The sequence below is a fragment of the Phoca vitulina genome, unplaced genomic scaffold (genome assembly GCF_004348235.1).
Source record: "Phoca vitulina isolate PV1807 unplaced genomic scaffold, GSC_HSeal_1.0 scaffold26, whole genome shotgun sequence".
Lineage (NCBI taxonomy): Eukaryota > Metazoa > Chordata > Mammalia > Carnivora > Phocidae > Phoca > Phoca vitulina.
Genome location: NW_022589729.1, coordinates 4,041,762 through 4,060,432, shown reverse-complemented (window position 1 = coordinate 4,060,432; position 18,671 = coordinate 4,041,762). Strand labels below are relative to the sequence as shown.

Genomic DNA, 18,671 nt, shown 5'->3' with positions numbered 1-18,671 from the left:
CTATGCAACTGCTCCAGGGTGAATGAGCAGAAGCTGTCATTTTTCTAAAAGCCCATACTTTGACATTCTTGGCAGAATTCACTTCCCATGAGCATATAAAAGGATTTCAGAATTAATCACATGGTTATAGCTGTTACAGGGCAATGGTTCTCAGTGTGCTCACTGAGGCCCCCAGATAGCAAGAGCAACATTGCCTTGGGATTTGTTAGATATGCTAATTCTTGGGCCCCACGCTAGACCTACCAAATTATAATCTCTGGGGACAGAGTGCAGCAATTAGTGTTTTCACAAGCTCTCTGGAGGAATTTGATGCACACTGAAATTTGAGAACCATTGTTAAAGGGGATCGTTTGTCAGTAAGAGGCCAGACCAGAACTACTAAAAAATTAAAACAAACAAAAGAAAAAAAAACCTTTTTCTATGCTTGAAATTACTCTTCTTTTTTTTTTTTTTTTTTTAAGATTTACTTATTTATTTGAGAGCGAGAGAGAGCAGGCACGCACACGAGTTGGGGGGGAGGGGCTGAGGGGGAGAAAGAAAGAGATCTCAAGCAGACTGCACACTGAGCATGGAGCCCAATGCAGGGCTGAATCTCAGGACTCTGAGATCACAACTCTGAGGTCATGACCTGAGCCAAAACCAAGAGTTGGACTCCTAACCAACTGTGTCATCCAGGTGCCCCTTGAAATTACTCTTATGTAGTTATGTTTGTATGATGAATCTCCAAAGTATGGGCAGGGGTCTGATGTGGGAACAACTGAAATATGTATCAGATGAATTTGAATTCCAGCATGGCATTTCTGGATTAATAAAGTGAAACAAGTTTTAATAAAAATGGAAAACTTGGGGAGGTAGAAAAACAAAACAAAACAAACAAAACAGACAAAAAATGGAAAATTTCACTTCACTTACAACCTATAGAAAGAAACTATATGCTAGTTAAGGAGTTGAGCTCGGTTCCATAGACAATAAAGAGTGAAATCAGTTTTAAGCAGGGGAATGATGTGACTAAATCTACCTTTTAGAAATTTAACTCTAGTGGCCCTTTAGGAGATAGTATGATGAGGGGTGGAAGCTGGATACAGGTTGATGGAGGGTTGGGATATGGAAAATTCTGGTTCTGGTCCAGATGAGCCAAGGGAGTAGGGATAGGTGTGGAGGGCAGAAGTCCTTCCATTTCTGTCCCCAAAACACCTCTTCAGGCTCATTTCTGTCACCCACTCTCGCATACCCTGTGCTAGGTTCATTCCCTGAATATTCTAGCATTCTAGGCTGTTCTGTTCACTCATACATTGCATAATTGATGTCCTTCTCTTTTTCCAGAAATAAACTCTTAGTCATCTTTAGAGATCCAAGTCCATTTTCCTTGTCTCTGTGATTCCTTCCTGGCTTCCCCTTCTCTGAGTTCTCTGCTCTGTCTTCTGTATTCTAACAACACTTGTTCATATATTTGCTATAGACAGATGTGTCCATGGTCAAGTGTTATCCGTCTGTTCAGGTGGCTACATTTTCCTATTAAATTTTGAGGTCTTTGAGAATAGAGCAATAAATAAAGCAAGATAAGGAGGATGGGAATTGCTATTGTGTATAGTCAAGAAAGATCTCACTTAAAAAAAAAGAACCTGGGGCGCCGGGGTGGCTCAGTCGGTTAAGCGGTCGACCCTTGAGTTTGGCTCAGGTCATGATCTCAGGGTCCTGGGTTGGATCCCCGTGTCGGGCTCTGACCTTAGCGGGGAGTTTGCTTGGGATTCTCTCTCTCACTTTGCCCCTCTCTCCACTTGCTGTCTCTCTCTCTCTTTCTCAAATAAATAATCTTTTAAAAAAGAACCAAACCTTGTAAACCTGCAAACCAAAAAGATAACCAATATAATATAAGGCTCAGAATTTTACCTAATAGGACATAATGTACATGAAAAAAAAAAAGAGAGCGATCTCACTTAAAAAGATAACATTTGAGCCAAGACCTGAAGGAGGTGAAGGAGAGAGCTCTGTGGGTATGCGAGGGGAGGAGTGTTCCAGGAAAATAAACAGCAAATGCAATGACCCTGGAGTGAGAGTAGGCTTGGCCTGTTCAAGGAATGAATGCGGAAGGCGGGGGGGGGGGGGGGGTTGGCACGGAGGTCAGAGAAGTAGTGGGGACGTCGGTCATGAAAGGACTGGTAGGATTGTTCGGATTTAGCCATTACTCTGAGTGACAGGGAAGCCACTGGCAATTTTGGACATATTATGTCATAATCTGGTTTATGTTTTAAAAGTGTCATTTGGCTGCTCTGATGAAAATAAACCACAGAGAGTAGGGGCGAAGTAAGGAATATGGTGAGGAGACTATTATAATGATACAAAGAAAAGATGGTGGCAGGGATTAAGGTGGCAGCAGTGGAGGCAATAAGTGGTGAGATTCTGCATTGACTTTGAAGGTGATAAGATTTGCTGTTGGACTAGCTAAGGGATATGAGAAAGAGGAATCAAGAGACTTGAAAAAGGAAGTCCTTTTACACTCTCGGTGGGAATGTAAATCAGTACGGCCACTATGGGAAACAGTATGAAAGTTCCTCAAAAAATTAAAAATAGAGCTCCCACATTCCAGCAATCCCACTTGTGGGTATATATCCAAAGGAAATGAAAACAGGATCTTGAAGAGATATCTGCACTCCCAAGTTCATTGTGGTGTTAGTCACAAAGCCAAGATAAGGAAGCAGCCCAAGTGCCCGTTGATGGATGAAGGGATAAAGAAAATATGGTGTGTGTGTATACATATATATATAATAGAATATTATTCAGCCTTATAAAAGAAGGAGATCCTGCCATTTGTGACACAATGGGGGAAACTGGAGGACATTATGCTCAATGAAATAAACCAGACAAAGAAAGACAAATACTGCATGATCTCACTTGTATGTGGAATTATGAAAAGTCGAATTCTTAGAAACAGAATAGAAGGGTGGTCACCAGGGCCTGGTGGTTGGGGAGAAATGGGGAGATGTTAGTCAAAGGAACAAACGTTCAGTTATAAGATGAGTAAGTTCTGGAGACCTAAGGTACAGTATGGTGACTATAGTTAATAATACTGTATGACTAAATTATTAAATATTGTATTGAATATCGTATTATTGAAATTTGCTAAGAGGGTAGATCTTAAGTGTTCTCACCTAAAAAATAAACGAATCTATGTGGGATGATGGGTATGTTAATTTCCTTGATTAAGGTAATCATTTCATCACATATATATATATATATTTACTACTTTTTCTCTCCGTCTCTTCTTCACATTCTCCTGAATGTTTTTATAGAATTTAGTATGTTTACTGTAGAATTCGTTCCATGTTTCGATACTTTTAATAGAACACAAAATTATGTACATTTCCTGACTTCTATTATTCCTTCTTTTTTCCTCCGTGGCATTCTCCAGCCCCTAAAATACCCTCAATAATTCCTGACATAACCTGTGGTACAAGTACTCTGTTACCTCAATATCCATGATCCTATAGAATGTGACCCTAGAGGAGAAGGTTCCTGATGAAGACATTTGTTTGCTGTTAGCTATTCAAGATCGTGGGAAGAGTTACTTTGTCCTAGCCTGTGCTTTCAATGCAAAACCAAGAATTTGCCAATTGCAAACAGCTGACAAACCGTGTGTTTACTATAAAGGGAGGGCCTAGGAGAACTTGGCGTTTCGGAGAACATCTGTCATGTTATGGAAATTAACTATACACTTCCAAAGCAAGTTTCATACAAGCCACTTCACTTGAAATCTCTGTTGAAGAAATCCCCAATTTTGCCAAAATACTTCTGCATGAGAAATTTTGGAGTTATCAGATAATTTATTGTACTGGTGTCGTCTGAACTGAAGGATAAACACTGCACGTGCCCATCTCTTAATTAGTGTGTGTCACCGATCGCTCTAATGTACTAACGATCATAGGATTATCCTTTAATAACGACTAAAGTGAGAACAAAGAGAAGAGCGGCACAGGCTCTTTTAAGCCAACATGGCACAGAGTATGGAGGCCGGTCACGGGTGAGGGTGCGAGTCCTCAGGGGCTTGATGATCCGCGCTCTCTGGGTCAGGATGGCTCTCTGGGCCCCAGCCCACTTCCCTGGCCCCGACAGGCGGTACTGGTAAGGTGTGCACGGTCCAAAGAAAATTTCCATAGCCAGCTTTGGATCCCACAGGAAGAGTGAGAGCAGTTTGGGTTTCACTCCTATTTCAGAGGCAATTTCATCCATGTAATCCACGTACTGTACTCTGCGTGTGTCACGAGGGTTATTCAGGAATCTGAAATCAGAAGGGGGAAAAATAAAAAAATTAAAAAATTTAAAAAATTTTAAAATAAAAAAACCGCAAGTCAGCTGACAACCCCCATCCTTCCAAGCACGATTTCCTCTCAACATCGGTGGACCTTGTATGAGGGGATAATCCATGGGAAAAAGAATGAATGGCTATTGATAATTTCTCAGTGGTTTCTTTTTTTTTTTTTTTAAGATTTTATTTATTTATTTGACAGAGAGAGAGAGACAGCGAGAGAGGGAACACAAGCAGGGGGAGTGGGAGAGGGAGAAGCAGGCCTCCTGCCGAGCAGGGAGCCCAATGCGGGGCTCAATCCCAGGACCCTGGGATCATGACCTGAGCTGAAGGCAGATGCTTAACGACTGAGCCACCCAGGTGCCCCTCTCAGTGGTTTCTAACAAAATATTCACACAGTGTATTTTTCACCTCAAATCCTTCCAAGGGTCTTGGATAGTCATAGGTGGTGGGGTTCGGAAGATTTTTGTCATATTAATGATATTCTTTGCTGAAATATTCTGTACTTTGGCCATGCATTTGATTCTCATTCAGGATATAATCTCATTTTGGTAAATTGGTGGAAAATATGAATTGTACTGGCCAGTTATTCAGGTATGTGTGACACTAATTTGATTTTCAGTATTATTGAAATGCAAATCTTGGCTGACCTTCTTAAACCAACTCCTGGATAACTGACTATTCTTAGGACGAACCCTTTGATTGTAGAGAACAAGCTGTGACATTCACATGGTAGATTCTCAACAGGTATTTGTTGCATAGAAATACATTTCCAACCCCAATGGTTGAGGATAATTTTCTATTAAGAAGATCTGGTACAACCTACAAGCCTCTGACTTCGTGTCAGAATTTTAATTGGATTCTGTAATGATTTGCCAACTCATTTCTCACATTGATTTATCTTTCAAGCTCCTTGGAAGAGTGAACAACCCTTCATTTCATCTTTGCATTTCATACACTTTGCACCTCTAAGACTATGCTATGACATAAATTTATAATTGTATGCTTATCTTGCATTACATGAATTTTAAACATAATTCTAAAGTTTCCATCTTGGATTATTCTGTATCCATTCTTCCCACAAATATTCCATACACTTATATTATGCTTGATTAAGAGGAAATGAAGAGGTTAATATTTGAGATCTCATCTAGGCAAATAGACTCAGATTCTATGATGAGGAAAATATAAAGCATACTTGATAGGCAAACAATGCCACCTAAACACTTTCAATTGACTTTTACTAAGAAGCAAGTTCCTTACTCTTTTTCAAATTTTTTCCTCTTCTTTCTTATGTCATCCACCATGCCACTCACTGAAGATAATTTGTTCAATCCTAGGAAAGAAAGAAGACGAGGTTCCACAAGAAATGAAGACCCTGAGAATCAGTTTGGTAGAGAACATCATGAGTGAGGTAGCACAAGAGTGGGGGAGATGGACCCAGGAGTTACTCTGGAATGCCCTCCATTCCTTGTTTAATCAGGCGCTCATGCCTTACAGACTTATGAGTTTGCATCTTGACTAACAGACCTCAAAGCTCACAAAGAAGGATGGACTGAAGGGAGTCACACCCAACTGACAAGACACAAAGTAGTGTGTGTGTCGTCCCATTACCAGAGTATTCACTCTGGCTGTCTTTTAAATAGTGAGTTACACTTGTTCATTTATGTTATGAATTCTTTGCCAACAAGTAGTCACTTGATGACAGCTTAAAGTAGTGGTTTTTAAATCTTCATTTTCATACAGGAATCCTACAGGTTAAATAATGATCAAACCCTAAAGTAACAAATCTCAAGTGGCACAATTTCAGATACTGTAAAGGTTAACTTCAGATATGTTTTGCAGCAGAAGAGCTTTGCAATGCTTCTGAAATCACACTATCTGGATTGCCATCTTTTCTAAATATGCATAAGGTCAGCACATACCCTTAAATACACGAATGGCCCATCAGCTCTGGAGCTCCGATGTGGGAATGGTGGCTCCCACAGGCTGGAGGATGCCAATGAAAGCCAGGGTTGGTTTCTCTAGTTGAGGAGGGAAGACATATTTAAACATGGAGCGCTGGCTGTCCAGTGCTGTTGAATTATTTTCCAAAAAGGGGAAAGAGAAAGTATATCCTGTGGCAAAAATAACAACATCGAGGTCCTCTTCTGTGCCGTCTTCAAAGATGGCGGATGTCTCCATGAACTCTTTAACATTTGGTTTTATCAGAACTCTACCAGATATTATGTGATTGGGTGGATCATCACTGAAAGTAGGTTGATGGCTCAGGAATCTGAAGAATAAAAATTGAAATCCAGGAAAATTAATATGTATTTTTGGAAAGGAGTTGAACTCAGAAAATACTTCAAATAATTTTTAGTTGAGCTAAGAAAAAAAAGACTTAGATTTTTGTTTTGTAAAGATTTCCTTTACTCAATACTTTTTCTGAATTTTTACTGAATAGACATTCTGTATTATTAGAATGCCAATAACATTTATCTAATGCTTATTATAAGCAAAGAGAAGATTTTGAAATGTGGTATATAAGTTTATACCAGGGACAGTATTGATATCTAACTTCTTTAAAACATTTTTTGGGGGGAGAGATTTTTATTTTATTTATTTATTTATTTTTAAAGATTTATTTATTTATTTGACAGAGAGAGACGTAACGAGAGAGGGAACACAAGCAGGGGGAGTGGGAGAGGGAGAAGCAGGCTTCCCTCAGGGCAGGGACCCTGATGTGGGGCTCCATCCCAGGACCCTGGGACCATGATCTGAGCTGAAGGCCGATGCTTAATGACTGAGCCACCCAGGCGCCCCTGTGGGGAGAGATTTTTAAAAGCAATTAGTGGAGGTGTTCATACTAGAACAGCAAAATCAGATCATATTCAGATTTCCATTTATTTTGAGAACCTACATACCATTTTTATAAATTTTACCAACATTCTTTAATACTGCTAGTGGTCTCCCTGCTTCCACCCCTGACTCCCTACAATTTCTCCTCCATTCAGGAGCAAGAGTCACCCTTTTAAAATGTAGAATTATATCCTGATGGGTTTCTATTTCACTAAAAATGAAATCCAAAGCTCTGTCCATGCTATAGCCCTAAAAATCCCTCTGGGGGCGCCGGGGTGGCTCGGTTGAGTGTCTGACTCTTGATTTCCACTCAGGTCATGGTCTCATGGTGGTGACATCTGGCCCCACCTTGGGCTCTGCCCTCAGTGGGGAGTCTGCTTCGAATTCTCTCTCTCCCTCTGCTCCCCCACGCCCACCCCAGGCTCGTGCTCTGTCTCTCAAATAAATAAATAAATCTTAAACAAAATAAAAAGTAAAAATCCCTCTGTGACCTGGCCCCTGCCTATGTCTCTGAACTTATTTCCTACCACTTCACCTCTCCCAGTAGTCTCGCTACACTGGGTTCCTTGCTCTTCCTTGAATAAATCCTGTTCATTCCGGCCTTTGAAGTCGGTGCTGCTTCTGCCTAGAATGTGATTCTCATCTTAGATATTCTTTCAGGACTCGCCTCCTCACTTCCTTAGGTCCCCATTCAAATGCTTTCTCATCATATAAGCATTCCAGAGCCACCCCATCTAAAAAAGATTCTTCTCCCCAGCTCTGCTTACTGTTTCTTCATAGCACATATTACTCCATGTCATTGCATTATGTTTTGACTAGTTGGTTTCTCCCCTACTAGAAAGAGGCTCAGCAAGAGCTAGGACTCTACCTGGCCTTGTCCTTCTTCTACTCCCAGTACACAGAAACCTACTTGATCATAGTAGGAACTCAGAAATATTTATTAAATTTATGTAGGCTGTACACATAGTCAATTTTTATGTGCTTCCACACTTATACCTCACAACAGATAGATGGATAGATAGAAAGATAGATGGGTAGATAGGGATTATATTTTGCCAACATAAAAAAAAAAAAAGAAAATATTTAACTACACCAGGGTTAAAAGGCAGAGGCAAAATTACTTTTTAAAAATCCTAGAACAGGGCACCTGGGTGGCTCAGTTGGTTAAAAATCCTAGAACAAGGGTGTCTGGGTGGCTCAGTCGGTTGGGTGTCTGCCTTTGGCTCAGGTCATGATCCCAGAGTCCTGGGATGAGCCCCGCATCGGGCTCCCTGATCAGCCAGGAGTCTGCTTCTCCTCTCCTTCTGCCCCTCCCCACCGCTTGTGCTCTCTCCCTCACATGCTCTCTATCTCTCTCTCAAATAAATAAAAAAAAAAAATCTTTAAAAAAATCCTAGGACACACCTGTGTTGAGGGAGCAAACCATAAACATCATGGTTAAATCGAGTGTTTAATTTATTCTCTGCCCATCTGTTGATTAAGAATGTAGGATAATATTTGTTGAGGACAGCATTAAAACGAGTGAAGAGAACAGTGTCCACGGGCATTCCATTATCCCAGACCTGGTTCCAAATCCATGCAACTCGCCTTGTGCTGAGAAACACCTAGGAGAGAATGCAAATAAATGAAAAATAGATGCCTCACAATGTAAGACTTTCTTTTCCCAGTTTTTCAGATATCTCTCATTTGGCTCATGAGAAATGGACAAGAACTATCTTGCCTTGTTCTCAAAGACAGATAGACAAACAGATCCGGGCACACACACTCATACAAAGGGACACATCTGACTGGTTTCCTACAGTCCCAGAGAGCTCCCCATGCCTTCCTCTGGATCTCACTCTCTATCCTTCCTGTGCTGTCTCCAAAGCAGTGTTTGATGCCTGCCATCTCTTATATTCCAAATTCTGGGCAAGCACAGTGATGCAAGAAGACTAGCGATCAACAAATTCCCACACACCATCCACCTGCTAATCATTAGATATTACAGAATTTAGAATACTTAGTTAATAAGTATCCCTTGAAATATAAGTATGGAAGGAATCAGAGTTGGAAGATGTATCACATGTAATGTCAGTGAAAAATAAAGGGATTTAAAGTGGGTTTCTGATAGAGTTCATATTTGTAACTGGTGGCTGAGATGGTGAAGTCTACACGCTCTGGTAAAAATAAACCATATGGTAGTCACTAAAGTTTGAAATGTTTATTTTTATTCCATTCTCATTTTTTAAATGTATTTCCAAGATGTCTACCAAGAAAACAAGTGTGAGGAGGTAATTAACAATCAGGATTGAAGCAGTGTATGGGTACACCTGACATATTTCATGCCATGTTAACATCTGAGAGGGCAGTGGGCAAGGTGCATCTCGGGAAAGAGAATTGTAGGAACCAAACCTGTGAAGCTACATGACTGAGCTCAACTGCCAAATCAGCTCCAGAATTCCCAATGCCGACCACGATGATTTTCTTCCCCCGAAATTTCTCTGGACTCTTGTAATCCCAGCTGTGAATATATTGACCTTTGAATCTCTTGATTCCTGTGGGCAAGAAAGTATTGCTCAAGCCTTGGTCATTATTTCATATTATTTTTTAAAGCTTATTATTGAACTCAAAGTCCATCCTATTTGGACTTCTGCTTTGTTGTTCTGTAAATGCTGGGCTGTGGACTGTGTCTGCCCATCATCAGACAGAAGAAATCCTCATACAATTTTGTTCTAGACCCTAAGTTGCATGTTTACATTCAGACATCTAATTTCTGCCTCCTTTTTACTTACCTCTAACCCTGCCAAACCTTCAAAGAAGAGTTTGGCTCCTATTTAAGTAGTACATCTTCCTTATTCTTCATCCTTGTTATTAAACTACTGCTTGGACCCACTTTCCTGTCTTGCTTTTCCAACCCAAGCTTCATTCTTGTCTAGATGTTTTCATCTCTTCCTGGGCCCAGTACACCCTTCCCACCAGCACTTTTCACCCTGCTTTCCTACTGGGGACAAAAGCTCCAACGTCATCCACCAGGATCTGAAGCTAAGAGAATGTCGGAACTTTGTATTTTTGCCTAAAAATTTGCTCTGGCTTAAAGCAGAAACCTCATATGGCAAAGCCATAGAAGCTGGTTAATTTTGCAGCATTTCACCTTTTAAACAACACTGAGGTCTGCACGTATGGGCTTCATTTTCTCCTCTGGTGATGCTGGACAGCCCTAGTCAGTCCTTGCCCTGTTCCTTTCTCCCTACAGAATCTGCTCCCAAACTCCAGCTTTCTTTTGGAAACAGTTCTTCGATCCTCCCCTAGTAAACTCCTGGCATGGATCTATTGTTCCCAAACTCCATCTTTGCAAGTTCGATAGTCCATCAAATTTCTCACTGTGGCTGTTTCAGTATTTTCCCCTCCCCTTGGTCCCACTGCATTTTCTCTCATTTCCTGAAGACAACTTTTTTCTCATTTTTACAAAACAACAAAATCTTAAGTGAGTGTCTCAACACCTAAAAGTTACTTTGTGTTCATCCATCTGTCCTCTGTCTCCTTTCCCCAGGAGGAAATATTTCTCTTCTATTCCAAAATGAACACTTTGCCCTGTGGGTCAAAATGCAAGGGGGTTTTGCGGTCAAACAAACATAGGCACAAATCTCAGCTTTTTCTCTACTAGTGACATTTGCAATGTGTAAAATGGAAATGGTTTCACTTAGCTCATAGGAATGGTATAAGGATCCCTTAACACATTCTTATATAGTACTCGAGAAATAGGTTTAATGTTCTTCCTTAAGTATCTTTAATCTCAGCCCACCCTCCCTCATTTTTAATGAGTATCTCTTCAACCTTGTTACCTTGTGGCCTCCTCAATCTTCCTCCCTCATACAGGTAGAATCACTGGGTTCCTTGCTACACACAGCTCTTCCTGCAGTCTTGCCTGTCTCCAGAAATGGTAACTCAATTGCTGGGACCAACAACATGAGAGTTATCCTCGACATCTCTCGATTACATCTCACATCTGGTCCATCTGCAAATTCCATCATCTCTATGTTCGCACTATACTCAGGATCCGAGCACTTCATTGTATCTCCACTGTCACCCCCTGGTCCAACCTACCACCATTTCTCACCTGAATTCGTGCAAGAGCTTCCTCCCTGGTCTCCTCGCTTCTACCCTTCCCACCTCGTTCCCCGACTATTCTGAACGCTGCTGCCGAAGAGATTAGAGCATCCCTCTCCTCTGCTTGAAACCTCCTAACAGCTCTTACCTCACTCAAAGTCAAAGCCAGAGTGAAAACAATGGCTCACTGTTCACTCCCTGACATCATCTCCTTCCTACCCCTTCCACTCCCCCCCCACAGGACCCATGAGTCACACTCCCACCTTGAGGCCTTTGCACCTGCTCTTCCTTCTGCACAGTGCGCTTTCTCCCGATATCTGCCTCACTTCCTCAATTCCTCTGGGCATTTGCTCAAATGTCCCTTTCTCATGGAAACCTCACCTGGCCACTTTATCTGATCTTGCATCGCAACCCCCATTCCTAAAAGCTCTCCCCTTTTCCACAGTCATCGTCTCCCACATATTTATCCCATTTTTGTCTGTGTCCATCTACTGCATGCACACTCCTCAGGGACAGAGGTTTTGCCTGTTTTGTTCTCTGCTGAGCCTCTGGACAATTGGTGCTGGATAGGTATTTCTTGACTGAATGGTGAATGAATGAATACAGGAATATTTAAATTTCTAACTAACGAACCAACTAACAGATTTCTCTTGACCAATTTTAACCTTCTCTATCTTCTCATACACTGGGAAACAGACACTCATAGCAATGGAAGTGGAGGGAGTCTAGAATTTCCTGAGAACTCCAAAGGACTCTCAAGTTCAGCACTTTTTGAGAAGACTGAGTGTATATCCTGTTCGCTAGAGATAAACAGGGAGATGCTGTGCAGGTAGACCATTCCCACACCATTCCTTATATGCAAGGTGCTTAAGCTTCCAGATAGTAAACAATAGCATAGCAGTAGCTTCTAAGATGTGTACATGGCTATTTATAGTCATCATGCTATGCATATATGTGTACATTCAGGAATAAAGCTAAATCTTAATATATTTTCTGTCCCTTTGATCCTATTTACTTGAAACTATTTTTTTTTTAAAGATTTTATCTAACTATTTGACAGAGAGACACAGCGAGAGAGGGAACTCAAGCAGGGACAGAGGGAGAGGGAGAAGCAGGCTTCCCGAGGAGCAGGGAGCCCGATGTGGGGCTCGATCCCAGGACCACGGGATTATGACCTGAGCCGAAGGCAGACGCTTAATGACTGAGCCACCCAGTGCCCCTTGAAACCATTTTTTTTAAGTTTTCATTTATTTATTTAAGCAATCTCTACACCCATTGTGGGGCTCAAAATCATGACCCTGAGATCAAGAGTCCCATGCTCTTCCAACTGAGCCAGCCAGGCGTTCCGTATTTAATCCAAACTATTACCAACACAAAACAACTCCCACATTTTTGCTTTCCAGTTGTGGAAAAATGTAGCACTTTTCTCTTAAAATAGCCTAGAACTTGTGGTGATAGGATATTAGTAATTTTAATTTTCAATTTTATAACATTATGTATTATTTGAATGGACCCTGAAAGAATATGCATTACTTTACATTCAGAAAAAATAATATTTATTTTGAAAACACGGTGACTTTCAGAGTTACAAGCTGTCTTCAAGAATAACAATAAGCAACAATGATAAAACCCCACATTATCAGTGCCCTAGCATTCAGTATGACATACCTGGAAAGTTCTGGAGTGGCAAGAAGGGGTCGGTGTAAAGTCCACTGCACACCATAATCCCATCAAAGACATAGGATTCCTGCTTCCCTGCAGCCTCAACTATGACATCCCACTGTCCCGTGCAAGAGAAGTCGGAGCGCTTCCTCAGGCCGCACACCTTTGACTGGGGATGAGACAAACTCGGACTTGTGGCGTCTCTTCCCGGTTGCCTCCTGTCCCAGAGTTTTGGGCCTCAATGAGTAAGGTTGGTTATAACTACTCTCCTTTGGGGTTTCCTGAAAGAGTTTCTTTGAAGCTGGTTTCCCTACCAAGGCTTTTTAAAGTAGAGATGGAGGTCAGAGTGTCCCCAGCTGCAGTCCTAAATGTAGTTGGTGATGAGCCAACACCCGGTGCATATAGTCTGGTGTTTCAACCAATCCATCAGACTTTTTCCTGAAGGAAGCGAGGAGGGAAGGTCCTGCTGACTTAATGGAGATGCTCGTAGAGCTAACCTCCCCGCCTGAACGGGTGTGCCTTCCTGCCCCTCACTCTGGCCTGGCTCTTGACTCCACCAAGAGGCTCCTGCACTTGCTGAGAGTTTCCTGCCTCACTTGCCAGAAACCGGATATATTTCGTTAGGTGAAAGTGTTGCACGTACATCCTGAGGTACTCCATGATTCTGGAATTGTGCAAGTAGCTGGGGAAGTGATCGGGGAACGGGTAATCACTGTAGGTTGTCATCTCCTTCGAAGTGTTGCTGGTGGCAGATTCATAGATGCTTGGCCTGCCACTCTTGGCCTTCTCCTACCGAGAAAAATAAGGACACTCCCTGTCTTTTAGAATACAAGAGTAACACTTAAAAAATCAATTCCTTTGTTTGTCAAATTATGAGGCTCCTGGGATGAATTCCTTCAAAGAAAGTAAGGTTGCTTTTCCAGTACCTCCACTAAGAGATAAGATACCTTGTCGTAAATGGTTTAAAAGAGCAAATAATAGGGGCGCCTGGGTGGCTCAGTCGTTAAGCGTCTGCCTCCGGCTCAGGTCATGATCCCGGGGTCCTGGGATCGAGCCCCGCATCGGGCTCCCTGCTCCGTGGGAAGCCTGCTTCTCCCTCTCCCACTCCCCCTGCTTGTGTTCCCTCTCTTGCTGTGTCTCTCTCTGTCAAATAAATAAATAAAATCTTAAAAAAAAAAGCAAATAATTTTGTGGGGCAGCAAAAAGAAAAATATGAAAAGGTGGAAAGAATATGAAAAGGACATGAAAAGAGAGATGTGTGTAGAATACTAGAGAGTGAAAATAAACAGAGGAAGATGGGGCTGCCTCTCTGCCAAGAGAGCTCGATGGAGTCTGAGTCCTGGCCAGAGGGCATCCAAGACAACGGGGCTGTTTGTAGTGATGGGTAGAAAAGAATGCAGAGCCTTAGTACCTGAGGCTTTCTTTTTCTCTTCCTGTTTTTACTGGCAATCTTTTTCTAATTACGAAAGCAGCACATGTTTATTATAATTTTTTAGAAAATCACAGAGATGAATATCATTCTTGATGATCACTCTATTTTTATTTATTTTTTAAGATTTTATTTATTTATTTGAGAGAGAGAGAGAGAGAACATGAGTGGGGGAGAGGGGCAGAGGCAGAGGGAGAAGCAGACTCTCTGCCAAGCAGGGAGCCTGACATGGGGCTGGATCCCAGGACCCTGAGATCATGACCTGAACTGAAGGCAGATGCTTAACCGACTGAGCCTCCCAGGCGCCCCTTGATGATCGCTTTAAATGTTTTGATATATACCCTTCTGGTTTCAGTCTCTCAATCTGGTTTCAGTCTCTCTCTCTCTATTATCTACTTATCTATACGCATACAGACAGGAGATAGTATTTGAGCACTTTACAATATGTCATGGTTTATAATTATATTATATATATAAAATATATAATTATATATAATATAGATTATATTTTTATAATTATATAATTATATTTAATAGTATATAATGGTATGATATATAATAATATATTATATAAAATATAATAATATATAATAGTATATGATTATATAATACATATAATCATATATCTATTACCTAATTCAGTCCTGTGAATCACATTATCATCCTCATTTTTCAGGTTATAACAGGAGTCCATACAACACACAATATCTGTTATGTGCTTTAGCAGCCATTCCTGATTTTTCTTAAAACTAAGGCTAGAAAGATGTCCATCGACAGATGAATGGATAAAGATGTGGTATATATATACAATGGAATATTATGCAGCCATCAAAAGGAATGAAATCTTGCCATTTGCAATGACATGGATGGAACTGGAGGGTATTATGCTGAGCGAAATAAATCAATCAGAGAAAGACATGTATCATATGATCTCACTGATATGAAGAACTCTTAATCTCAGGAAACCAACTGAGGGTTGCTGGAGTGGTGGGGGGTGGGAGGGATGGGGTGGCTGGGTGATAGACATTGGGGAGGGTAAGTGCTATGGTGAGCACTGTGAATTGTGTAAGACTGTTGAATCACAGACCTGTACCTCTGAAACAAATAATACATTATATGTTTAAAAAAGAAAAGAAGAAGATAGCAGGAAGGGAAGAATGAAGGGGGGGAAATCGGAGAGGGAGATGAACCATGAGAGCCTATGGACTCTGAGAAACAAACTGAGGGTTCCAGAGGGGAAGGGGGTGGGGGGATGGGTTAGCCTGGTGATGGGTATTAGGGAGGGCATGTATTGAATGGAGTACTGAGTGTTATACACAAACAATGAATCATGGAACACTACATCAAAAACTAATGATGTAATGTATGGTGATTAACATAACCAAATAAAAAAAAAACTAAGGCTAGATACCTAAGTAATTTAAGGCTAAGAAAAAAAATACACCATCACTTAAAATATGTTGTTTTCTCCTAGAAGAATTTATTAGAATCCTAAAATATAATCATTTTAATATACGTGCACAGAAAACACAATTGGGGAAGAGATTAATTTTTTTCTATATCTTTTGTATATTAATGGTGAAATAAAGAATCAGTAATATATGTACTATGAATATTCTAAACTTGAAGCCTAAAAATATGAAATCTAATTCCTGCTAAAATATATTAACTTTAAGAACAGATGACAAAGTATGTGTTTTCTTCTTCAAAATGAAGAGCGTTGTTTAATAAAGGCCATTGTATTTATTGAAGCACTCATGTATAAAAACATCCCTTCTGATAAGGTTAGTTCCTGCAAATATGAGCAGCATTTTTTATAAGCGAAAGCTGAAAATACGAACATCGTTAGTGAAATCAGATGACACGATGTGGTAGTTGTGGCATTTTGATGTGGTCCTGGGGATATATCATCGCCTGGCTTGGATAGGGAACCGGACATCAGATCTTTCTCTGAATCTACTTCTTCACCTGGCAAATGCTACCTCACAGAGCTGTTGTGAAGACCAAATAATGCACATAAATGCATGGGGTGCTGGGGACATCAGGCTCGGAGGGTAGAGAGGCTTTCCTGGAAGCATGTCTGTTTTGGTTAAGGTCCAACCAGAAACATGGAAACTACTCTCAATACTTGAAACCAGGAATGTAATGCAGGGAATTGTTCATACAAAAAAATGATAAACCTGAAAAACCAACCAGGTGTTGGTGAGATATCCTGAGATTAGCAAAAGCAGGCAGCCACCACCACCTGTAGGCTGGGTCTAGGCAGTTAAGAGCTGGAATATTGCTACTTTTCTTCCCCACCCACCATGGCAAAGTTGGTGGCCACGTGGTCTAGTGATATAACTCTAAATTGGAGAAGAACCTCAATCACATCTGACCTTGATGAAGGACAGAAACCCTTATTGTGCTAAGCTCTTGAGATTTCAGAGTTTTTTTTGTTTTTATTTTTTTATTTTTTTATTTTTATTGTTACGTTAATCACCATACATTACATCATTAGTTTTAGAAGTAGTGTTCCATGATTCATTGTTTATGCATAACACCCAGTGCTCCATGCAGAACGTGCCCTCTTTAATACCCATCACCAGGCTAACCCATCCTCCCACCCCCCTCCCCTCTAGAACCCTCAGTTTGTTTTTCAGAGTCCATCGTCTCCCATGGTTCGTCTCCCCCTCCACTTCCCCCCCCTTCATTCTTCCCCTCCTGCTATCTTCTTCTTTTTTTTCTTAACATATATTGCCTTATTTGTTTCAGAGGTACAGATCTGAGATTCAACAGTCTTGCACAATTCACAGCGCTTACCAGAGCACATACCCTCCCCAGTGTCTATCACCCAGTCATTGAGATTTCAGAGTTTTTTTGTGGGACAGTTAGTGTTAGTTGCCTTTACTAATACATATATATTATTAGGCTGAAGATAAAAATCTACAGATCAAGTCTTAGCATATATGTGGTAACTGAAAGCAACGGTGATAAGGAAGAATCCTAAGGCCTTGCAAGAAGTGAAAGACAAAGGATTGAGAATAGAACCACAATCAGCCAAAGTTAGAGGCCAAGTGGAAAAATATAGAGTAGGAAAAGCAAAGAAGAAAAGAGAGTGAAATCACCGAAGCCAGGGATAAGTGTTTTAAAAAGGAGTTGGTTTTCGACATTTTTAGATCCCCTTGAGAAAGCAAGAAAATTTAGCACAGGAAGTTCATTTGATTTGACAGTGTGGATTGGTAACAGCAGTGAGAGCAGCTTTCTGGAAACGCAGGTATGCCCATCAGGTAACAATGGTGGAGACACGCCCCAGGGGTGAGACAATGCAGAGAATAAGCACATGCTTCTCCTTCAGGAAGCCAGACTCTGGAAGGAGGAAGGACTGCTGGAGTATCATCCTTGGGGGGAGGAAAGATTGGGATTCAAGGGGCGCCTGGATGGCTCAGTCAGTTAAGCGGCTGCCTTCAGCTCAGGTCATGATCCCAGAGTCCTGGGATCGAGTTCCGCATCGGGCTCCCTGCTCAGCGGGGGGTCTGCTTCTCCCTCTCCCACTCCCCCTGCTTGTGTTCCCTCTCTCACTGTGTCTCTCTCTGTCAAATAAATAAATAAAATCTTAAAAAAAAAAAAAGATTGGGATTCAAAGTACAGGTATAGGCACTAATAAAAATAATACTTATTATGCTAGTAGTTGAGGATAAGTTACTGCTGGAATCTTTGCATTCCTATTTCCCAGATGTGGAAAAGCTGCCAGCTCACATATGGAAGCACAGTCTATTCAAACTTACCTCGTATCTCCACAGTCCTCCAATGTCATCACTCCCTTCAAAACAGGTGGGCTCCAGTCCCTCCTCCAGACAGGTCTTAATGGCACCCAATCCACTGACTCCAGTGCCAATCACCGCAATTCTTTTTCCTGGCATTGCGTCTTGTATCAGGGAATTTATTAGTAGAACATCAGATTTTTCTTGTCATGTACTTTTTTTCTATAATGAAAGGTCATTATAGTATATTGCTAGCTAATGCATTTAAGAAATGTCCTACTCAAAGTTGTTATCCAATTCAAAGGCTCTCTGAGTGACAGAAAACCCTACCTCACACCATACTTTCTCTTTTTCAAGTACAAAGTAGATTGCTTTAAAAAAAGAAAAAAGATTTGACTACTAAAGTTACACACACACACACACACACACACCTCTCCATACACAGATTTTGCCCAAACTGACTTTTAATTCCTTCTGCTCCTACTATCCGCTTGCTGAAACACTCATGTTGGGTACTTCTGCACAGTTTACTCTTGATTTAGGCCAGAGAATCCCTACTTTTGCCCTGTGATAGGATTTGAAGTGGGGGTGGGGAGTGGGGGGAAGA

The 18,671-nt window shown here is 41.1% G+C and overlaps 1 protein-coding gene across 1 annotated transcript; it reads right to left on the bottom strand.

Moving 5' to 3' along the window:
* Positions 1-3,801: 3,801 nt before the first annotated feature.
* LOC116643591 (dimethylaniline monooxygenase [N-oxide-forming] 5-like) lies at positions 3,802-18,223 on the bottom strand. Its single transcript, XM_032422497.1, is given in 8 exon segments — positions 3,802-4,276; positions 5,567-5,639; positions 6,229-6,578; positions 8,549-8,748; positions 9,536-9,678; positions 12,899-13,061; positions 13,493-13,681; positions 18,089-18,223. Coding segments are annotated over 8 exon segments (1,605 nt in total). The 3' UTR covers positions 3,802-3,924.
* Positions 18,224-18,671: the final 448 nt, after the last annotated feature.